The sequence below is a fragment of the Myotis yumanensis genome, unplaced genomic scaffold (genome assembly GCF_028538775.1).
Source record: "Myotis yumanensis isolate MYYU_CA2020_CCGP unplaced genomic scaffold, mMyoYum1.0.hap1 SCAF_5, whole genome shotgun sequence".
Taxonomy (NCBI): domain Eukaryota; kingdom Metazoa; phylum Chordata; class Mammalia; order Chiroptera; family Vespertilionidae; genus Myotis; species Myotis yumanensis.
Window position 1 is genome coordinate 98,946,977 of NW_027223756.1, and position 21,510 is coordinate 98,968,486.

At 58.2% G+C, this 21,510-nt stretch overlaps 4 protein-coding genes across 6 annotated transcripts; 1 reads left to right on the plus strand and 3 right to left on the minus strand.

The window, feature by feature from the left end:
• The first annotated feature begins 233 nt into the window (after positions 1-233).
• CTXN1 (cortexin 1) lies at positions 234-1,670 on the plus strand. The gene is made up of 2 exons (XM_070414104.1): positions 234-385; positions 717-1,670. The coding sequence occupies exon 2, from the start codon at positions 737-739 to the stop codon at positions 983-985; it is 249 nt and encodes an 82-aa protein (XP_070270205.1). The 5' UTR covers positions 234-385; positions 717-736; the 3' UTR covers positions 986-1,670.
• A 2,269-nt stretch (positions 1,671-3,939) lies between these two features.
• Positions 3,940-6,244, minus strand: SNAPC2 (small nuclear RNA activating complex polypeptide 2). Its single transcript, XM_070414105.1, has 5 exons — positions 6,036-6,244; positions 5,460-5,579; positions 5,256-5,324; positions 4,682-4,940; positions 3,940-4,590 (listed from the first exon to the last, which is right to left on the minus strand). Exons 1-5 carry the CDS (start codon positions 6,216-6,218, stop codon positions 4,259-4,261), a joined length of 963 nt encoding a protein of 320 aa, XP_070270206.1. The 5' UTR covers positions 6,219-6,244; the 3' UTR covers positions 3,940-4,258.
• Positions 6,245-7,034: 790 nt separating this feature from the next.
• Positions 7,035-10,892, minus strand: TGFBR3L (transforming growth factor beta receptor 3 like). Its single transcript, XM_070416685.1, has 7 exons — positions 10,340-10,892; positions 9,381-9,517; positions 9,011-9,301; positions 8,608-8,616; positions 8,255-8,375; positions 7,995-8,153; positions 7,035-7,865 (listed from the first exon to the last, which is right to left on the minus strand). The coding sequence occupies exons 1-7, from the start codon at positions 10,407-10,409 to the stop codon at positions 7,720-7,722; spliced, it is 933 nt and encodes a 310-aa protein (XP_070272786.1). The 5' UTR covers positions 10,410-10,892; the 3' UTR covers positions 7,035-7,719.
• A 113-nt stretch (positions 10,893-11,005) lies between these two features.
• MAP2K7 (mitogen-activated protein kinase kinase 7) lies at positions 11,006-21,450 on the minus strand. 3 transcript variants are annotated; one of them, XM_070416681.1, is made up of 13 exons: positions 21,252-21,450; positions 19,425-19,472; positions 15,456-15,597; positions 15,215-15,281; positions 14,992-15,105; positions 14,785-14,904; positions 14,528-14,635; positions 14,272-14,451; positions 14,090-14,170; positions 13,835-13,977; positions 13,234-13,279; positions 12,986-13,116; positions 11,006-12,907 (listed from the first exon to the last, which is right to left on the minus strand). In XM_070416681.1, the coding sequence occupies exons 1-13, from the start codon at positions 21,373-21,375 to the stop codon at positions 12,853-12,855; spliced, it is 1,359 nt and encodes a 452-aa protein (XP_070272782.1). In that variant the 5' UTR covers positions 21,376-21,450; the 3' UTR covers positions 11,006-12,852. The 3 variants fall into 3 exon arrangements, with proteins under 3 accessions (XP_070272782.1, XP_070272783.1, XP_070272785.1); XM_070416682.1 differs by having other exon boundaries at positions 11,006-13,116; XM_070416684.1 differs by lacking the exon at positions 19,425-19,472 and having other exon boundaries at positions 11,006-13,116.
• Positions 21,451-21,510: the final 60 nt, after the last annotated feature.

The window sequence follows — 21,510 nt, forward strand, 5'->3', positions numbered from 1 at the left end:
TGGGGGTTGGGATCCCTAGGGCTGAGGGAGTGCAGGGTCTCAGATCTGGGCGGAGCATCTGGGGTACTTGTAGGGGTGGGGATCCTGGATGCCTGCAGCTGAGCTGGGCCTGAGAAGTGATCCTGAGGCCGGGGCGGGGTCGCTGCTGTGCGCCGCTCCCTGCGCAGCCTCCGCCCCCGTCGCTATGGAAACAGCAGCGGCGGCCAGGCTCACTCGCGCCTCGCCCGCCTCGGTCTCTGCCGCTTCTGGAGCTGGTAGGGTGGGCTGAGTCCCGACCGCCACTGCCGTCACCACCGCCTGGGAGAGGCTGAGAGCAGAGTCGGCGCGGGTCCCGGAGGAGAACACGGCTGCCAGGCGCTCGGTCCCCATCGCGGTCGAGGCCAGGGTGAGGGGAAAGGCAGGGGTGGGGGGGCAAAGGAGTCCCCGGGACTCCGAGAACAATGACAGCGAGCAGGGCACGGGGAAGGATCCCATGCCGCGTCCCAGGGCTGCGCGATTGCACCTGTTGTGTGCTGGCTGGCCAGGTCGGGGCTCCGTCTCCGCTCTCAGCTCCCCAACCTGTGCGGAGTTGGGTCCCCGCGTGGTGATATGCCTACTGGTGGGGCATGGGCATTGCCTGGAGACCGGAGAGGGGGAACGGGCAAGGTGGGTGGAGGAGGGCGATGTGGGAAGGCACAGCCTCATCCCCGCGCCCAGGGCCGACTTCTTGTCCGCAGGACTCGCGGGGATGTGAGCCATGAGCACGACCTGGACGCTGTCCCCCGAGCCGCTGCCGCCGTCGACGGGGCCCCCGGCGGGCGTGGGCCTGGACGCTGAGCAGCGCACAGTGTTCGCCTTCGTGCTCTGCCTGCTAGTGGTGCTGGTGCTGCTGATGGTGCGCTGCGTGCGCATCCTACTCGACCCCTACAGCCGCATGCCCGCCTCATCCTGGACCGACCACAAGGAGGCGCTCGAGCGTGGCCAATTCGACTACGCGCTGGTCTGAGCCAAGGCACCCTTGGGTGGCCCTTTGTCGGCCTGACCGCGCTCGGGATCCCACCCCAGAGCCCAGCCAAAGGAGGAGTGCATGAGAAGTCCAGCCCCTCCCTGCCCAGACACCTTCCATACTCGCAGGCCTCTCCCATCATCCCTCCCGGACAAGCCTGAGCCCCACTTGGTGCCTTTATCCCTCCCTGTCCTCGCCCCAAAACTCACTGACACCCACCCCCCCACCCCCCCTTGTGTGTAGGTGGCTCTGCTGTTGTCCAGCCTCCAACATAAATGGTATGTGCGTTCCTGGATGCGGGGACCCCTCTGTCTCCCCCCTCCCATGTCGTCTGGCCATCCCACTACTCCATCCCCCGCCCCTCCCCCGTGTTGAACCCCTCCTTGGGGTAGAATATGCCCAGTGCTGCCTGCCCTGAGACCGAGCCTGAAGAGCAACAATGGCTGCTGTGTCCAGGATGTTTGGCACCTTCCGTGGGGGCAAAGCCCGGCAGACTCACTTCCACCCCCCGCCCAGGCCTGTTAGTAATCTGCACACCCCTCCCTCGGTCACCACCTCCATATGCCAGTCACTGGCAATACTGACACCTACCCCTGCCCCCCCCCCCCCCATGCCCTCCTCATGCCTTCTTACTCTTCCTGTTTCTGAGTAGATGGTGATAATAAAAGCTATTGTTGAGTGCTTACTTGAGCCAAGCAGAAAGCTGAGTTAGCATTCCTGCCCAGTGCTGCAAAGACATTCAGACCCATACTTTGGGGGACTGGTGTGTTACCACCTCAATACCCCTGGCTTCAGGCATAGCCAAGACACCCTCCTCTTTCCCTTGACTTAGGGAGACTCTGGGGAATGGACTTAGCTGAGTGCAGTGGGGATGGGGTGCCCTCAGCCAGCCCTACAAGAACTGGCATGGCCTCCTGCTGCGATGATTACATCTTCAGCTCCAAACCCCTGACATTGGTCCCTCCTTCCGATCATCATCATGTGTCCTTGGGAACCCGTGGGTCTGGTGTGTGTGGCGGGGGGAGGGGGGTCCCAATCATGGAGTGGGCTGACTCCACAACCCACCTAGGAAATGTGCTGTGTGTCCCAGGAGAGCCGTGTGCAATGTGTGTGGGGAGAAGTGAGGGTTTCTATAAAAGGAAGGCTGAGTGAATGCACAGACTCTTGGAACAGAAAATTTGGGGCTCTCAGAGGACTAGTTAAGCCTGGGGGAATGCCATTCCATGGAAGGACACTGGTTCCTGTCCTGCCCTCCCCTGAACCCATACCCTTGGAGGCTGTAGAGGGGGGACCCCCTTGCAAGGAAACCCAAAAGCACCTCCAGGAATTTGGGGCCTTTGACAACAGGTGGGACTCCAGCTCCCTACTCTCCCCAGCTCTGCTCCTCCTCCCTTTGCTTCCCCAAGGCTAGCTCAGAAGACCCTCTCTCTAACCTGCAACATGGGACAGCACACCCCTAACCCTGGGGTCCCTCAGCCTTGGGCAACATCAAGTTTACTAAGGGCCCTAGCTGGTTTGGCTCAGTGGACACAGCGTTGGCATGTGGACTGAAGGATTCCGGTCAAAGGCACATGCCTGGTTGCAGGCTTCATCCCCAGTAGTGGGTGTGCAGGAGGCAGCTGATCAATGATTCTCATCATTGATGTGTTTGTTTTAATATTTTTATTGATTTAGAGGGAGAGGGATAGAGATATAGAAACGTCGATGAGAGAGAAACATCATCGATCAGCTACCTCCTGCACACCCCCTACTGGGGATCAAGCCCACAACCTGGGCATGTGCCCTGATGAGGAAATCGAACAGGTGACTTCTGGGTTCCTGGGTCAATGCTCAACCACTGAGCCACACCGGCCCGGCCGAGGCCCAGCAATTATTATATTTTTTTTTTTATTTAAGATATTACATATGTGTCATCCCCCCATTGCCCCCCACCCCACTCCCATTTATGCCCTCACCCCCCTGGTGTCTATGTCCATTGGTTATGCTTATGATGTTTCTATCTCTCCTCCCTTCCTCTCTGAAATCAATATATATTTTTTTAAAGAGTTTATAAGGGAACTTACGGACAGAAGTGGCTCACACCAGCAGGGGAGGGAAGTGTGATATAGACAGCCGAGTGGCAACAGACCCACTTGTGATGCAAGAACATTCCTTTCCGGTGATATGGGCCCACCCCTTCTGGGGTGAACTGGTGGTCCTGGTGACTGTTTGGGTTAAGTACAAAGATTCATTTTGCCCAACACAGCCTCACCTCACTCTGCTGGTGCCCTCCCCCCTTCCATCTTTATGATATAAGGTCACCCTGATCAGAAAACCTTCCCCTGACACCTGTCAAGCTAAGGCTTATCTTGACCTTCTATATAATCACCACGGGTCCCCTCAGTCAAACTGAGGTCACTCCAAGCAGCTTTGGAGCAAGCCTGGCAGTGGTAGCGTTTGGTGATTGCACCCTCCTCCTTGGCATGCCCCTCGGTCCCCAGGACCCTAAGCTCTCTCCTACCTCCAACATCTCCCTCTGTACTCTGAGCCACCACTGCCACTTTTTTTGTTGCTATTAATTCTCACCCGAGGATATTTTATCTATTGACTTTTAGAGAGAGTGGAAGGGAGAAAGGGAAAGAGACATTAATTGGTTGCCTCCTGCACGTGCCCCAACCAGGGCCTGGTATGCACTCTTGACCAGAAATCAAACCCATGACTCTTAGATGCATGGGTCGACACTCTAACCACTGAGAACACCGGCCAGGGCTCTGCTACCTTTAAGTCACAGAAAAAAGAGTGAGACAACCCTTGCTGGGTAGCTCAGTTGATTAGAGTGTCATCCCAATATGCCAAGATTGCGGGTTCGATCCCCAGTCAGAGAACATACAAGAATCAACCAATGAATGCATAAATAAGTGGAACAACAAATCGATGTTTCTCTCCCTATCTAAAATCAACTTTAAAAAAAAAGAGACAGATTGACAACTTTATTCAGTTATAGGGTATAAGCAAAAGAATGCAGGAGAGGAGGAGAGGCAGTATTTGATGGTGGTTTTATCCCAGCCATCTGGCTGCCCCCACTTAAGATCTGTGGCTGAACTCCTGTACAAATGGGCTTCCATTTCTGAAACCCCTGCTGTTTGGAATGTCCTAAAGGCCACTTGGCACTGCACACTGAGTGAGGGACTTTCCACCAGGACCAGATCCTCATGAATACCCAGTGCCAGCCCAAGCAGAATTGAAGGCCAGGAGCTCACAGATGTCTGGTGTGTGCTCTGTCTGCTGGGACCCTCACTTTGCAGGGGTAGCTACCTGGCCCAGAAGCTCCAGGGGCACCAGAAATGGGTTCAGGGGGCAAACGCCAACTACTTGCCAGGCAGATCTCGGTTTGCTAGGCCTGGCATTCTCAGGGGCCTGGGGGGTGGCCTGACTGGACTCCTCTTGCTCCCTAGAGCCAGTCCCACAAACCTCAGCTCCTGGTCCCAGGTTCCCACCGCTGGGGTCAGACTGGGGGGTCATCAGATGTAGGTATGTATCCATCATATGCTCAACCAGGGCTCCACAGGGCAGGTGAGACAGCTCCTCAGGAAGTGACATGAGCAGGTCAAGGACCACAGCTGACTCTGGTGGTGGATGGCGAGGGGAAGGGTAAGAGGAGGTCAGGACTTGCTGCCTGGACCCCACCATCATAGCCCCCTCCCCCTTTCTTCTCACCAGCTGGGGAAAGCTCAAGGCCATGGCAGCTGTGGGAGATGGATGACAGGTACTTGTAGATCTTTTCAAAATCCACTTCGAGGTCTCCCTCAGCAGAGGGGCCAGCAGCTGCTTCAGGGGTGGGGCCAGCAGCCTCAGGGCTCGGGTTCTCTTGTCTGCTAGGGGTGTTAAGGGGCAGTAGTTTTCCATGTGCTTGTGTAGGCTTGGACGGCTTGGAGTACAGGAGGCTGACGGGCTCCACGGCCATGATGGTGAGCGCCTGACAGGCAGACAGATCAGGAAGGGAAAAGCATAAGTCCTCCCTTCAGTCACCACCCCCGCCCTGCTAACTGTGCTGAGCTCTCCACCCGCTCACCCAAGGAAGGTGTCACATACAGCAGATGGCCTCAGAGGAGGGGTACTGAGGCTCAAGGTGTCCAGTGATTGGCCAGAGCTAGCAAGAGGAAGGGCCCAGGACACAGATCCATCCATACCTTACTTACGCTCTTGTGTGTGTGTGTGTGTGTGTGTGTGTGTGTGTGTGTATGACCTTGTCCCTAGGGACACCCCTGGCCTCCCTAGGGGATGGTTGTACCTGTGAGAAAGCCACAGTCAGAGCTTCCTCCAGTGGGCCTGTTATCTTCTTAGCCAGATCCATCCACACCTGGGTAGGGCAACGAGAAAGTACCTGGTCAGCCTAGGGATCAACTCTTAGGAGTCCCCCCCTTCCTGAGGATCCTCTGACCAAGTTATCCTCCCAACTCCCACCCATCTTCCAGGGAGCTTGGCCCTGCCTCACCTCGATGGGAGCTGGGGGCTGTGTTTCCCGACGCCTTTGACCCTTTAGGCCACCTGGATGCACCTTCTGAATGGCTTCCCGGGCCACACGGTTCTTGAGCTGCTGGAGGAAATCCCGAATCTGGGGAAGAGAAAGGAGACCAAATGGGCTTTCTACAAACCCAAGGCTTGGGTGGAGAGGCCAAAGCCCAACGTTAAGGGTTACAGCGACTCTGCCTGGGGTCTGGGGCCCAGACCCAAGGGTGACCTCATAAAAATGTAAGGTCCAGGCCCATCTGGCTCTTCCCTGCAGTCCTACCCTATTCACCTCCGTTTCGGCCGCTGCACCCCATTTCCTGATTCATATTTCAACCTCATTCCCGCCTAGCGCCGCTGCACAGTGCGCCACGTGCGCCCAGTCTGGGTCTCCGTTCAGTCCACTCGCAGTGCGTCCCGCCCCTCGATTTTGCCTCCGCCCCGCCCCCAGGCTCGCGCTGGTCCTGCCCACGTCACGCCACTAGTCCTACTCGCGGTGCCCCCTTTCCCCGGACACATCTCAGGTCCGCGTCCAGCCTTCTCCCTTCCGGGATCCCGTCACCTCGGCCTCGCTCCGGCCCGGCAGCTCCCCGGCCAGCTCGGCGACGTCCGGCTCCGGCTGGCCCCGCCGCGCCTGCAGGAGTCGCAGCAGCTGCCGCTTCTCGAGGGCGCTCCAGACGGCGCCGCCGGCCACCTCGCCCCGATAGCGCGCCGGGGCAGCTCGTCGCCTCGGTGGAGGCTTCATGCCGGTGTCTGCGGAGTTGGCGGCCAGCCCCGCCCCTGGGGGCGGGGTTACGGAGGCCGCTGGGGCCGCAAAGCACGCGCGGAAGCGGACGCCGACGGGGGCGTGGTCTGCGCTGGGAGGTAGAGGGCGGGGTGTGGCTGCGAAATGAGGGAGGCCAGCATCCGAACTGGCGGCGGCGAACACGACCCCGTCCGCATTTTATCCCATTTGTACACTGGAGCCACTTAGATCTCGTGCCCTCCCGCCATTTCTGGACTAAGTCTTGTGAAACTTCTGCGGTGTGATTTGCTTCTCGAAGAGGCCGGAAGGGCAGCTGCCCGCCCAGTCGTAGCCAAGAGCCTGGGCTGTGGGGTCGCCCAACCCTGGGGACCCTGAGCAACTGATTTAGCTGTACCCAGCCTCCGTTTCCTCATCTGTAAAATGGAGCTAGTCGTTTCGCACTTGTCAATGCCCAGGGGAGCTCGAAGCTCGGGCAGGATTTGGGGAGCTCTAGACCAGAAGGGAGAGGAGACAGGAGCAGAGGCCGGAGGTCGGGGTCCTAGCGAGGGCAGGGTCCAGGCGGTGCGAGTGGAGAGCGGAGAAGGCCTGGATCTGGGAAGAGCTAAAGAGGCAGGTGGTCCGGTGCTGAGGTGGAGGAAGGAAGCGGAATTTAAAACTTAACCTGTGGGGGTCGGGTGCCCCTTTCTGTCTGGGACAAAACGCCCTTGGGTCTCCCCGGACCCCTATCTGCACTCAAGCATATGGGTGTATGAGCCCGCCCCCAAGCTCTACCTCTCCAGTCTGGGCCCCTGCCAGCTCAGAACCCTCCCAGTCCAGATACCAAGCCTCCGCTTCCTGCTCCGCACCCCCAGCCCTGCGCACAGCATACTTCAGAGCTCTGCATGTCAGACCAGATGTTTATTTTGAGTCCAGGTGGGAGGAGTGAGGGGGCGGGGTGCAGGGATCGTGATCCCGTGGGGTCCGAGGTCGAAGGCTGCGGTCCAGACTAGTGAGTCTGCTCCGACATAAGTCTGGCGGGTGCGTCCCTGGACTCTGCTGGGGGCGCGCCATCCCTTGAAGGGGCGACCCAGGCCACCCTAGGGAGAGGACACCAGGAAAGCTACCTCCCTCTCAGATGATGATGGCTTCCCTCATTAGTCTGTGTGAGGGGGTGAGGATGCTAGGTCTGAATCATGGTGCTGTCAGACAGAGCCCGCAGGCTACCACGGGTGACCCACTGCCTGAGTTTGAATCCCAACTCCACCAAATTTTGTGACCTTTGATAAATTACTTAACTTCAGAGAGTGCCTCATTTTTCTCTTCTCTAAAATGGGGATTTTAATAGTATCTACCAAAAGGTTTTTATGAGGATTAAATTAGTAAACATTCAGAAGGCTGCCTGGCACAGAGAAACCGCTATGAAGTCATTATCATCACCTCCCTCCTCCAGCTCTCCTATGGGCCCTGTTACACACACACACACACACACACACACACGCACACGCACACACACTTACCTGCCTCACTGGGGTCTTCTGGGCTGCGGATCGCTAGGCGAGGCTCTCAGGGGTGGGCTGGGAGGTGGGGGCGCTGGAAGTGAGAGGCAGGCTCCGGAGCAGTAGGGGTTGCTGAACGCTGGTCCGGTGCAGGGGCGCCCCCTGGGAGCTGCTACGGGCATAACGGGGGCAGGTCTAAGGATGGTCAGACTCCGCAAGCTGGGAACGCAGTGACCCGGACCCCAAGGCACTGGAATATTCTGGGGGCGAAGCGAAGATCTGAGCGGGCCAAGCTTGGTACCTGAATGCGCGCACACGAGGCCGAGCCCAGCGACCAGCGCGGCGCCCAACAAGAAGGCGGCCACCACCAGCGCCACCAACGGTGCGAGCTCCAGGGACACCGGGGCCGGCGCAGGAGGCTCAGGGCGTACGGCTATGCCGGGGACGCCCTTAGGTGGCCCTGTGGGGAGCACAACGCGGAGACTAGGCCCAGGCCCCAGAAGTCCTCCCACCCCAATTTTCCTGCCCCAGGGACCCCCCGCAGAGGACTTTCGCGCTCACTGAGGGGCGGCCGTGGCACCGTGACCACGATGGGCTGCGTCAGTGTGTGCAGGTGGGGGCCGTTGGCACCCAGACTCTCGCCGCTGCCACTGCTGGCACACGCCTCTTCCTGAGGCAGACACTGCAGCGGGGTGGGGGTAGGGGGGAGAGGGAAGGGACAGGGATGTGAGGGCCCCGGGATCCAGGAGCTCCTCCCCAGGGCTCCCGAGAGATCTCTTTGCAACCAGGAGTCCCACCACTAGATCCCTGTGAATCCGACCCCTTGGGGGGTCCCCAAGCCCAGCCCATTAGATATACAAGCAGCCAGCCGCACAGCTCCCAGACTCCAAATTTCAGCCCTTCAAGGAAGTCACACGACCCGGCTCTCTGAGCACCTAATCGTGGATTCTAACTTTAGGCACCCAGAGACTTGGCCCCTTAGTGCCTTTTATCCAACCACCCAGCCTTGGAGGGACCTCAGAGGCCCACCCAAGGGGGTCCTGGTGCTATGGCCATGAAGGAATTCAGTGCCTACACTCCCTGTTCACTGAGGAATCCTTGTGCGGAGCCCCTGGGGCCCCTCAAGGCCACTGTGCCTGGCCTGGGAGAGACCCAGTATCTACCCCCAGCTCCAAGGGACCCGTGCCCCAGGCTCCAAAGCGCCCTGACCCCAAGATTCCCCAAACCCGAGAGGCTCCTCCTTCCAATGCTGGAGGTGATCCTGCCCACCCCACACCGGCCTCAGGAGCCCAGACTCCCTGTCCTGCGCCCGCACACCGGCGACTGGGGCGGCAGCGTCAGAGGTTCAGGAGTCCGGTGGGTTCCCCGGAGGCGGCAGCGGCTCAGCTGGCAGTGCAAGAACTGCACAGAGGCATTGAAGACCGGGCGCAGACGGAAGCTGAAGCGGGCGGCCCCAGGGCGTGGTGGCGGGAAGGTGACCGAGGAATCGGCGGGGCAGCCCCCTCGCAGTAGCGCCAGGGTGGGTCCTGGGGCCGGACGTGAGGAGGGCGTCACCCAGCAGCGGTGCAGGGCCAGGCTCCAGCGCGGGGAGGACCGGGCCAGGGCCGCCTGGGGGTGGAGTGTCGCCTTCAGGATCCAGCTGCGCCCACCTGCCCACCGGCCCGGCTTGCCCCACATCTGTCCGCACCTGCACGAACACGCGGCTGTCCGCTGGGACCTCGAGCGGCCCTGCGCGGCGGTGGAACGCGTCCTGTGCGTCTGACAGCTCTAGACTGAAAAGGGGTCGACGCAGCCACAACCCGGGCGCCACTGGAAAGGGGGTTGCTGGCGGGGCAGAAAGAGTGGCACAGAGGGAGTGCGGGCTGCCCCTTAGGCCCTCAAGCAAATGATTCAATCTCCTAGCCTCGGGAAAATGTTGCGTGGAGAATTCACTCACGCTAGGCTCCTCGTTCAGGCAGGTGGGACACCAGCTATGATGTATTCCCTGGAGACCCTTGGGGCATCACAGCCCAGCAGCGAGGCTGTGCACAAAGCTGTGTGCCCCTGGTTGAGGGGCTCCCCTTCCTGGCTTTGCTTTCCTTCCCCACAGTGAGCGAGGGAATTCCAGGCTGGGAAGGGGCTGAGGAGCCCAGGAGCTGCCGCAGGGCCAGGAATGTGGGGCCCCTACCCTTCCCTTTCTAGGAAGAGACAGGTGCTGTCATCAAAGGAAGGGGGGAAAGGAAAGAGGGGTGCTCTTCCACAGCCCTTCTGGCACAGCCCAAGCCCAGCCAGGCCACCAGGCTTTCCGTTTGTCCTGACTCTCAGGTTGAGGGCATCCCAGTAAAGGTAGAGGCACCAGGAACACCAACAGGGGTCTTCTAATCAGTGAGGACATGCACATGCAGTGCATACATGTCTGCTTCATGATGGCCCACATACACATTCCCTAAAAGTATCTGCCCAGACCCCTCCCCTCCCACAGTACTTGGCCTCACGTGGCTGCTGGGAACTTTGAAGTTGGGGATCCCAGAGAACCTGGAAATGGGGGACAGGGGTAGACCCCACTGCCCACCCACACATTTCCCAAGGCAAGATAGATGGAGGTTCAGAAAGGGTGGCGGAGGAATGGGAGCATGAAGGCATATATATTTCCCAATCCCTACATACCAGGCGGCCCGCTGCGCAAGGTGGAGATCCCTGGGAGCAGGGCCAGCAGTAGGACCATGGTACCCAGCATGCTGGACTGGCTGCGGTAAGTGTGTGGGGGCCAGAGGCAGAGGCACCAGTCCAGGGAGCACCCAGGCCCAGCAGGTAAGCAGGTGTCCCTGTCCTTGGCTGGGCAGCCACTCCGGGAAGCAAAGAGCGGGGGTGGCAGACTGAGGGGCTGACACCAGAGCCCTTCCCCAAGGCCTGCCAGGGATTAAGAGCTCTTCTCCAGCAGGACCTCTGGCTATTGGGGGTCGGGTGTCCCTCCATATTGCCTGCTTGATGTTGGGCAAATCACTACAAAGACCACCCTCCCAGCCACAACCCTGCCTCAGTTTCCCTTTTGATGCAGAGACCTTATCCACCAGAATTCACCACTTCCCAGCCCTCCAACCTCAAGGTCAGGGCTTACAGACCCTTCCCACATCTCATGCCATATCCTGCCAAGGCTCAGGTCACACCACACACTCAGTGGAAGAAAAGGGAGGGGTTTTATTCTCAAGCATCTAAGGATTTACAAACAAGGGTGTTTCATTTTAAAAAGGGAAGGGACAATACTGGTGGCCTGACAAGGGGTCATGGGCTGGTGGGCTGGGCCAAGTCGCCCCAGGCTCCTGCCTGCCCGCTCAACCCTCTGCCTGGTCCAGAAGGACGGCTGGTGACTGGAGATAGAGGGAGGAAACAGGGGAGAGGCGGGTGGGGGGAGGAGAGGCTCCCTCAGGGCTCCCACTTAACACTGAAGGGGAGGGACAGGCAGACACACACTCATAAACAAAATTAAGTTAAATAAAATAAACCGGGCAGCCGGCCTCTGACCTTTGCTGGCCCTGGAACGAGCCATTTGACCTTCTGGTTATGGGCAAAAGCCCCCGTGGCTGGGACCCCCGCCGAGGGTGGAGCCAGGCCTGTTGCTCACCTACCTCTACCTTGCCCCATCCAGTCACAAGGGGGATTTGGGCAAGAAAGGTGGCCACCCCAACCCCCTGGGGGGAGCAGAGAGAAGACAAGGAGTACTTTTTAAACATGCGGCCTTTTGTGACTATGTTAAGAGTAACAAGAGTCAATAGGATAGAGAGAGGTTACAGTGATGCCTATGCTGAGTCTACATTGCTCCAGCTACATCCAGGGAGTTCATCACCTTTGGCGTTGGTTGGTGTGTGTATGTTTGTCCACTGATTTGCATGCATCACCAACAAAAAAGGAAACACCCCCCTTCCTGCTCTGACTGCTGCTGAGGGGTGTTGGGGGGAGAGGGGCCCCATGGCCTATCCTCAAGGTGGGCTGGGGACTGGCCAGCTCTGGGGAAGTTGAGGGATGCTCAGGGGCACTGTGAGGGCATGACTGCCTTCACACCCCCAGCCCTAGGCCCGCTCCACTTCTGTCCCTGTCACACATCCTCGAACCCCCACATCCATTCCCTATACACTCAATCCCTGCCTCCCTGGGCCTTGTGACCCCCACTACTGTCATTCACTCCCTTCTCCTGCCATAGCAGCATGTACTGCCTCCCACCATGCCCCATACCCACCTTCCCTGAAGGCCACCCTGTGTGGCCACAGCCCTGTAGGCTCCTCCACACAGCCTGGGGTCCTCAATTCACCCCAAGCTGTGGCCAGTCTCCAGCCCCAAGGGAGGAGCCCCACCCCCAGCCCCCACCTTTGGGAATAGTCTCTCCAGAACAGGCTGACAAGGCACAGTGGCCCAGGCCTCTACCTGGCTCCAACCCCCCAATGCCCACAGGAGCTTGAGGGCTATACCACAGCAGCTAAACATGACTTTGGTAAAAGTTTCTGAAGGTACTGACAAACCCCATGAGAACAAGCTCTTCTTCCTCCCCCATCCCCCAAACACCCCACCAAGTACAATAAAATACAATAAATTCCAAAAAGGACCCCCTGAGATCAAAGAGAGAGAGAGAGAGAGAGAGAGAGAGGGAGAGAGAGAGAGAGCCGCGCGCACAAGCGCCAGAGCCCCCACAGCCTGGGTCAGCTGCAGTCATAATGCCCAGCCTGCCTTCCTGGGACGAGGATGCCAGCCAAAGGACTCACTGCTCACCACAGACCTAAGTGGACCGAGGAGTCCTGCTGTGGGTAACAGAGCCTGGGCTTGGGCCAGGAGAGAGGCAGATACAGGGAGGGAGACAGGGAAAACCAGAAAGGCATCAAGGGAGGTGACAGAGGCAGATAGAGACAGGGAGCATGTGTACCACAAAGGTGGAAGGGACAGCATGGGGAGGATGCAAGAAGGGTAACTCTCTCCTGGCCCCTGGTGGCCACCCCAGCCCAGGGATTACAACTGAATAAATAGCAAGTCTGCTCATGGCCTGCTGCTGTCTTCTGTTCACAGTGTCTGTTGGGGGGACGTGTACAGCCGGCTGACCCCAGGACTGGAAGGGCTAGGGCCTGGTGGGCCCATCTGTCCATGGCTGCTGGGTAGGGAGTCGGGGTTGGGTTGGCATCCCCTACTTTCTGTCCTCAGCCCTCGGCGGCCATCCAGTTCCCAGGTCTCCCGTGGCGGGCAGCTGGGTGGCTGGGTAGGGAAGAGGGGACCTGTGGCCACTTCTCTGGCCGCCCCCCCGAGTGGGGCTGGCCACCGCCACGCAGCTACCTGAAGAAGGGCAGGTGGTGTTGGCTTACGACTCCACTAGTCCTCGGTGACTCGGTCTTCGCCATGACATCCTTGAACCAGGACGCCACGTCCACCTCCAGCGTCTCGTAACGCTTAATGAAGCTGTGTTCCTGCAGGACCGGAGTGGGGAGCTTAGAACAAGGGCAGCTGCTGGCCTCACCCAGGCCCTGGGTGTCCAGATGAGTAGGCGGTAGGGTGTGAGGGTGGGGAGGGCCTCAGGTACTCACAAGTAGCTTATTATACTTTGGTCTCTTCCTGTGATCTTTAGTAAGGCTGGAGAAAGAAGGGAGGAAAGGGAAGTGAGAGCCTGGAGGGACTCCGCTGGTCTACCTGCTGAGCCAGTGGTCTGCAAAACCTGTGGGGAAGAGCTACTGCATCTTCCCTGCCCTGTGTCACCAACTGGGATACCTCAGAGGAACCAAGGCCTGCACCCACGTAGGACAGGGGCCTGAACCATGTTGTAAGGTGCCAGTAGGAGGGGTTTTCCTGAGGGAGAATCCAATATAAACATCCTGCCTACATAATTCTGCTTGTTGGTGCAGGATGCTCACAGCCCTCTCCCCTCTGCTTGTTTAAAACTTCCTGAGGTGAAACCCCAGGCCACCCAGCCAAATGCCCTGGGGCCAGCTGTCACCTCAGGCCAAGTCCAAACCCAAGTCATGGCTCCAAGGCTCTGACTCCTCCCTGAGCCCCTTCTGACCCACAGCTGTCCCACCCCCATGAGGGCAGGCTTTCCATCCTCCCACCCCAAACATCCCTGGCTGCCTTGAGCTTGGGGCCACACCTGATCTGCCCCCCTCCTGGAAGGCCTGGGTAGGGGCTCCTCACCAGTCTTTGACGAATGACTGAAAGTCCCCCGAGAAGCCCATGTGACTGGGCAGGAGCGGGGGCTCTTCCTGCAGGACCTTGGTGAGGACCTCGAAGTCCGTCTTACAGTTCTTGTAGGGAAACTGTCCTGTTGCCAGTTCCACCTGAGAAGACATGGGCTGGAGTGGTCGAAAACAGACTCCTGCCCTCCCTGCTGTCCTCCCATACCCCAGAAATGGGTCACCCCAGCCCTCAGGAAGAGGGGCCCCAACTCACCAGAGAGATACCCAGGCTCCACACGTCAGCCCGGATGTCATAGTCTGGCTTTGTGGGGTCCGGGGGGTCAATGCGCTCAGGCTGTAGGGAAGAGGTGGGGGAAGAGTAGACAGGGAAAGGGGAGAATGGACCCTTGTGGCTGGAGCAGGCTCACTGCCCAGGCCACCCAGGCCCCCACTTACTGCCATGTAGGCAGCGCAGCCAGCGCTCCGTGTTTTGGCCTTGGAGTCGACAAGGCGGCCACTGATGCCGAAGTCACAGAGCTTGATCTGGCCCCGCTCATCCAGCAGGATGTTGGAGGGTTTGACGTCCCGGTGGATCACACCATGCTTCTCCTTCAGGTAGTAGAGTGCCTTCACAATCTGCGAGGAAAGAGGACCACTGTGACTGGCGCGGGGGAGATGGGCCTGGGCCTCTTGCCCCAGCCTGGCCACTCACCGCTACCGTCATCTTGCCCAGGATCCGCTCAGGGATGGGACCCTGCATCCGCTTCTTCAGCTTCTCCGCACAGGTGCCCATGAGCTCCATGGCAATGAAGACATCCGTCTGCAAGGGCAGCAGGCATGGCTTGGGGGCGGCCATACCCTCTTGCCCACCCCAATCAGGGAAAGAAAAGAGGGGCTGGGGGGCACACTCAGAGAGTGGCAAGAGAGACTCAAGGGAGTGGGCAGAAAAGAAGGGGCAGTCAGGCTCACATTGGTGATGAAGGTCCCGAAGCACTGCACGATGTAGGGGCAGTCATGACTCTTGAGTACCACATCCAGGTCCATGAGGATCCGCTTATTCTCTTCCTTGTTCCCCGAGCGTCGCATTTGCTGCACAGGACAGTGCGGGGAGGAGAGGAGATCCTTAGCACCAGAGCTGAGAGGCATGGGACACACCTGGGCGGGGTGGGTGCTCACCTTGACAGCGATAACGTGGCCCGTCTTCCGGAAGCGCATCTTCCATACCTGGCCGCAAGTGCCACTGCCCATCTCCCCCAAATTCTCCAGGTCATTGATTTCTGCCTGGTAGCGCTGGTGAAGAGAATCAGGACTGAGGATCTGCCCAGCCTCTGCCCTACCATGTAGACCTAGCCCCACTGTGTCCTCCCCCACCGCCCAGGGGCTGGGGGAAGGGTACTACCTGGCCCCCAATAGTCAGGTAGCCTGTTTGCTTCATGATCTCCTGCAGCTTCTGGTCAATCTCGATACTGGAGGAACATGGTGAGGGTGTGAGTGGAGGGGAGTCCTGACCAACCTGAGACCACCCCAGCTCCCAACACACAGGGGTTTCCCACATATTTCACCACCTCCTCCCTGGGGCTAGCCCAGCAGCCCTCCAAGCTGACCTCCCAAAGGTCAGTGGCCCCATTCTGAAGGCTCACCTCTCCATGCTTCGGGGTATGAACAAGGTGGATGAGAGCCCCAGCATGTGACGGGGCCGGGCAGGGGGCGTGGGTTGCTGCGGGGAACTCTCAGAAGATGGTGAACGGCTACCGCCATCGTTGGCCAGTGGGAGCTGGAGGGCTGGGAGGAGGGGGGGGTGAGAGGCAGAGGCATGGAGAGGGTTGGCATGCAGCTGGTCCCACCTCCAATGCTGGCATCTGGGGGCTAGGGACATTGATTTCCCCTCCCAGGAATCCTCACATAGGCTAGCACAGCCACCTGACCTGCTGGGTGGGATGAACTGGCGCCTCACCCTTGGAACCACTTTCAGGGTACCTCTCCCATCTCCCTCCCCTGGAAGGAGATGGAGTGGGCTGGCTGGGAATCGTGGTCCCCAGAAGCCAACGGTTCATCCCCAAGTCAATGCTGTCAGAAAAATGAGTCCTGGAGGCTGATGGCATCCCTCAGACAGGCGTCCTCCCTGGCATGTCCCTTTCCTCCCCACGTCTACCCAGGAAGCAGGCCCAGGGCCACAGCGCCCATGCTCAGGACCATGTTCAGAAGGATTGCCAGCCAGGATCAGCCTGCGCTCTGGTCCTGTGGGCTGCAATGAACTTGGTCTAACAAGAGTGAGGCAGACCATCCTGGGGAGACAATGGGCGAGGGACCCAGGGTTCCCCCACCCCGTGTTCTGTTCCAGAGTAAGGAAAAGCCACCCTCTGGCCAGCAGGCTCATCTGTGAGCCTCCCAGCCTGGCTTGCACAGCTGGGGCCAACAGGGACAGTGGCAGGGGCAGGACCCCAGCTGGGCCTGTGTCCTGCTGATGAGGGGTTCCGGCTGGCACAGCCCATACAGGACTGGTGGGATTTGGAGGGGGTGCTAGGCCAGGCAGGGGTTTGGTTCTTTCCAGCAGCCTGCATGCAGATGGCTTTGAACATGCTGCAGGCAGGCAGGCAGTGGACAAGCAGCGGACAGCCCAGGACAGGCAGGCAGCGTTAGGGGATGGGAGGGCAGGAGACAGACGGGAGCCAAGACCGGAGCCCAGCTACCCAAGAGTTGGGGTGCTGCAGAGACAGGCCAGAGAGGGGCCTGGACAGGAGAGTAGGTTCGCTGAGGGGGTGGGAGCCTCCCCTGGCTGGGTTGGCAACAGGTTGAAGGAGCAGAGGCTGTTGTGGCCCGCGGAAGAGACACACAATCCTCCATTGAACCCTTATACCTGAGAGGCCCTGGCACTCTGGAAGGGGCTCCTTGGCTTGGGAGGGGACTGGCTACAAGCATCCTCCCAGGTTCACCTTCCCATGGGGCCTGCTTCCAGCTGATGTCCCTCCTCTCTCCACACCTCCTACTCCAGCCCACTTTTTCTTCCCACAGTTCTGTGAGCATCCAGTAACCCAGGCCCAGTGACCAATGGATATGTTTGAGTTGCTGGTGTCCAAGCACTTTCCTTGCCCTGTTGCCCCAGGACCCTGCTGTGAGGGAGCCAGAGTGAGGGAACAAGTATGTGACCCTGGCCTGCAGTTCTAGAAGGGGTACTGGTCCTGCTAGGGCCTGGCAGGAATAGAGATAGAGTTCTGGAGACTCCGGAGACATAGTCAAGCCCAGAACCCTCCACTTCCATGCCCCCCATCCTGCCCCAGCTTTGTGGCATCCTTATACCTCTGCTCTGCCATGGCCTGAACCAGGGTCGTAAGCCTTCCCTCTCTGGCTCAACAACCTCGCTCTGTACTCCCCCTGCACATGGAGTCTCCTGAGACAGTGTCAGGTTCTCATCCCCGGAGAAGTATCTGGATCCTTTTTCTGCCCTGCACTGTCAGCTCTCTGTGGGGAGGACCACATCTCTGCCCTCTCCACATTTTTTGGTGCCCCATGGGTCCCCTCCCTCAAATAGACCACTGGGCCTTTGAGCTGCCCCAGAGCCTCAGGAAACAGAGGCTTCCACCAGCCCTGCAAACTGAAGCACAGTAGGATCTGAAGTGGTGGTGGGGAGGGGGGAGATACATAAAGTCCCAGAGTGGTCAGTGAGCTCTGAGGTGGTGATGAGCCATGAAGCAGGTCAGGAGGACAGAGGGAGGTCATGAAATTGAATGAGAGAGAGAGAAAGAGAGAGAGAGAGAGAGAGATGAACGAATTAGAGAGAATAAGAGACCATGGGGGCATGCGGCTGTCAGGAATCATAGATGTACCAGGCTGTCAGCCAGTGCTCACGCACGCGCGTGTACACACACACACACACACACACACACAGCATGGCATAAACCCACACACACATGCAGACAAGCAGACAATGCAACAGAGACTCCAACACACACACACACACACACACACGAGGTGGTACACATACAACTGCCTAACCTAGTCCCACTTACCCACAAGGGCCAACAGGACCAGGCCTCCAGCCTGGTCTCTCACACACACCCACACTGGGCCTGTGCTATACACATCCATTCCCAGACCCACTGGCACCTACACTAAGGCCTTGGCAGAGCCATTCTACCTCCATTCAGCTGCTCCCCCCACCTCCCACAAGACTCTGTTTCCAGAAGAAATCATTTTACAGTCTCCCCAAGTGACAGGCAGTTGGAACCATGCACAAGACACCAAAAATAATGGACAGCCCACCACCCAGGTATAACCTGAGGCTCTCCATGTATTTTCATTGAGTAAAATAGAAGTGGTTTTGTTTATCATCACGTATCCAGGAACAGAGAAATCCTCCATGACATGGTGGGCCTTGTCATCTATAATCCTGTGCTGGTGGAACTTACTTTTCTGATAATTTTTTTAAAAAAAAATTGTTATTGCCCTAACTGGTTTGGCTCAGTGGATGAAGCGTCGGCCTGTGGACTGAAGGATCTCGGGTTTGATTCTGGTCAAGGGCATGTACCTTGGTTTCGGCCACATCCCCAGTAGGGAGTGTGCAGGAAGCAGCTGATCGATGTTTCTCTCTCATCGATGTTTCTGACTCTCTATCCCTCTCCCTTCCTCTCTGTAAAAAATCAATAAATTATATTTTTAAAAAAATCAATAAAATATATTTTAAAAATTGTTATTATTAGAGAGAAAGGGAGAGGGAGAGGAACATCTACGTGAGAGCACATCGATCAGCTGCCTCCTGCATGCTCCCTACCAGGGATGTAGTCCACAACTCAGGCATGTGCCCTTGACCAGGAATGGAACCAGCAACCTCCTGGTGCATGGGACGATGCCCAACCAGCTGAGCCACACCTGCCAGGGCGAGCATGCTTTGAACTTATAATACAGGTGTGTGTTTTTTTTAATTGTTAAAAGAATCCTACCTTTTCCAGAGGCTTTCCTCAACCACCCTGCTGCAGAACCCTCATCCCTACTCTACTCTGCCTTTTCTCCACGGTTCATAGCTTTCTCCTGCTCTCCCTGACTAAGAGTTTGCTCATTGTTCATAATCCACCCCATCTCTAGTGGAGCATCAGCTGCACAAGGAGAGGGACTTGGTCCATTTTATTAACTGCTGTGCTCCTAGAGCCTAGAAGAGACATAGCACACAGGGGCCAAAACATGTTCCCTGAATTGTTGAAGTAGATACATAGGCACAGCTGACCCATTGGTCTCACTTCCTCTCCTTTTCACTGATACACACACACTTGCATACACACGTGTGATTCCCTCACAAGTGATATACTTCGTCGGTGAGGGAGCCCAGTTCCTCCTCTAGGGAGTTCAAACCTGCCTCTGAGAGAAAGGGAAGTGGGGGAGGCAGGTGAGAGAACACAGAGGAAGAGGTGGAATGGGCCTGATGTGGATCTCGTGGAGGGAGAAAGACTGAGAATGAGAGAGTTCAAGAAGGTGTGTGCTAGTATGTGTGTACACACACACACACACACACACACACGCACACGGCATGGGGGGATGAGGGATGGGATTCTGCAGCTGGGGCAGCAGTTAAGTCAATGGTGCAGATGTCCAAGCAGCGATGATAAAAAGGCTGGTACCTGCTCGTTGGGACGGGGCAGGAGCAGGGCTTAGAGTGATCACAATAACTGGATGGGGAGAAGGAAGAAAAAAAAACACGACGATAAATCACAACAGAAACAACCGATTTGTCCAAAAGAAAAGAAATCAAATCATAATGAGGAGGAGGGGGAGGTGCAAGGCACCAAACTGCAGAGATGGGTAGAAACTGACAGATGGGCGGACTGGAAGGATGGGATGGAGCTGACACAGACACAGATGCCTAGAGTGAGGCTCCTCAAGGGCCTGCCCGCCTTGGGTCTCGCTGTGCGTCATTCTGCACCTGGGATAGCCACCCCCATAAGGCACCTCAGGCCCCATACCCAACTCTGTCTTGTTCATGCTGAAGGGTCGGGGGGGAGGGGACCATGCAGCACTGCAGAGCCCAGCATGGACCCTCCAGTCCTGGCTGGGCTTCCTGCCCCAGGCCAGGAGTGTCTAATGCCAGCATCGCCGCTTCAAGGCTTTCTCTGGGCCCCCAGGAGACCTTCTCATGGAGGAACCCAAGCTGACCCAGGAAGGGAGGGATGGGGAGTGGGCCCTACACAGGGACTGGGGTGGGTTTCAGGCTGTGAAGGTCAGGCTGGGTGAGCAGCGGGTAGTTGGGAGTACCCGGACATAGGGTGTCTTCCTCTTTCTGTCAGGATGATGACATGGGAGCTACATAAGCTACAAGGGTCATATCAGAGAGGACACTAAAGACGACAAGAAAGACACAGAAAGTGTTGTGGGGTGCTGTTCATTAGGTCTGTGTGAAGAGGGAAATCTGATGCCCTCCAGCTGCGAGAGGATTTGAGGAGGGGTTCTGTGGGACATAACAAGACTAAATGTAACCATGGTGATCCCAGGGCAGGTGGGGGTATTAGAGGGACAACTCTTGATTCCAGATGACAAGATGCCAGGAAGGTAGGCACTAAGATGGAGGAATCAGAGGAGAGGTATATGAGTGCTGGGATGCTAGATATTACCACAGTGGCCTCAGGTGTCCCCAGGCCACGTCAGTATTGGTGTGTGGGGAAGAAGTCACTGAGCCCAAATGACCAAGTCCTCAGACTGGAGATTGGGTGTGTATTTTGGGGGCTAGACACAGACACCAACATGGTGGTAGTGAAACTGGTCAGAGGAGGATGCAGGGGCCTGGTGTATGTGTACAGTGTGGAAGGGGGCTGCTGAGCCCAATGACAAAGTCCGACTGGGGAGAAGGGATCCTGTCACAGGGAGGGAGTGGGAGAACCATCAGGTCAGAGGAAAAAGGGGGGTTATCTGTGATCAAGTGACCTCAGGTGTCCCCAGACCAGGTGTGAGTATGTGAGTGGATCACCCCTTGAAGCTGATGACAAGGACCCAGGAGTGGAGTGGGGGTAGGGTTCTCTGAACAGTCACTGAGATGGAGGGAGTGGAACCATCTGGTCAGAAGGGACGAGTGCGAGTTTGCTGGGGACCTGCATGTAGTCACAGTCGCATGGGGTAGAGGAAGCACGGCTCACAGTAGGTCACACAGGCTCCGCAGATCACGGTGATGGGGGCAGGTCATCCGGTGGGGTAACATCACCTGGAGCCGGGTACCTAGCCTCTCAGGCCCCATAGAGGTGCATTCCCCCAGGCTGGAGGAGGACCGTCCGGGAGCCCGCCAGCCCCTAGGCGCGGGGTCACCGTGACCCGCTCCACGCGAGCAGACAGCTGGCGGAGGCAGTGAGGAGAAGCGAGCGCACTCCAGCAGAGGAGGCGGGGCCTAGAGACGTGGGCGGGGCCTCCCGCAGAGCGCGCCCCGCCCCCGCCCGCCCCCTCCCCCACGTCGCTGTGCTTACTGGGCCTGGGCCGCTGGGGGCTGATATCCAGGTTGAGGTCGATCCTCCGACGGGCCTCGCGGTTCTCCTGCTTCAGTTTTGCTTCCAGGCGGGACAACTTCTGCTCCAGGGAGGACGCCGCCATCTTCCCCGCCGCCGCCGCCGAGCACCGCCGGCCGCCCGGCCGCCCGTCAGCCCGGCAGACAAACACCGCACTGCGCCTGCGTCTGGGTGACCCCGCCGAGCCGCCGTCTCCTCCCGCTTAGCGCATGCCCGCGGT

What these genes read in the sequence shown, in the direction of transcription:
- CTXN1 (XM_070414104.1), top strand. Translation starts at nt 737, where the DNA reads ATGAGCACGACCTGGACGCTGTCCCCCGAGCCGCTGCCGCCGTCGACG.
- SNAPC2 (XM_070414105.1), bottom strand. Translation starts at nt 6,218, where the DNA reads ATGAAGCCTCCACCGAGGCGACGAGCTGCCCCGGCGCGCTATCGGGGC. An exon ending in CGGGCCGGAGCGAGGCCGAG is followed by an intron (nt 5,580 to 6,035) that starts GTGACGGGATCC and finishes TCTCTTCCCCAG; the next exon opens with ATTCGGGATTTCCTCCAGCA. An exon ending in TGACTGTGGCTTTCTCACAG is followed by an intron (nt 4,941 to 5,255) that starts GTACAACCATCC and finishes TCTGCCTGTCAG; the next exon opens with GCGCTCACCATCATGGCCGT.
- TGFBR3L (XM_070416685.1), bottom strand. Translation starts at nt 10,409, where the DNA reads ATGCTGGGTACCATGGTCCTACTGCTGGCCCTGCTCCCAGGGATCTCC. An exon ending in CTTGCGCAGCGGGCCGCCTG is followed by an intron (nt 9,518 to 10,339) that starts GTATGTAGGGAT and finishes CTGCCCCGCCAG; the next exon opens with CAACCCCCTTTCCAGTGGCG. An exon ending in ACAGCCGCGTGTTCGTGCAG is followed by an intron (nt 9,302 to 9,380) that starts GTGCGGACAGAT and finishes CTCCACCCCCAG; the next exon opens with GCGGCCCTGGCCCGGTCCTC.
- MAP2K7 (XM_070416681.1), bottom strand. Translation starts at nt 21,375, where the DNA reads ATGGCGGCGTCCTCCCTGGAGCAGAAGTTGTCCCGCCTGGAAGCAAAA. An exon ending in ACCTGACTATTGGGGGCCAG is followed by an intron (nt 15,106 to 15,214) that starts GTAGTACCCTTC and finishes TCTCTTCACCAG; the next exon opens with CGCTACCAGGCAGAAATCAA. An exon ending in TCGGGACCTTCATCACCAAT is followed by an intron (nt 14,636 to 14,784) that starts GTGAGCCTGACT and finishes CTGCCCTTGCAG; the next exon opens with ACGGATGTCTTCATTGCCAT.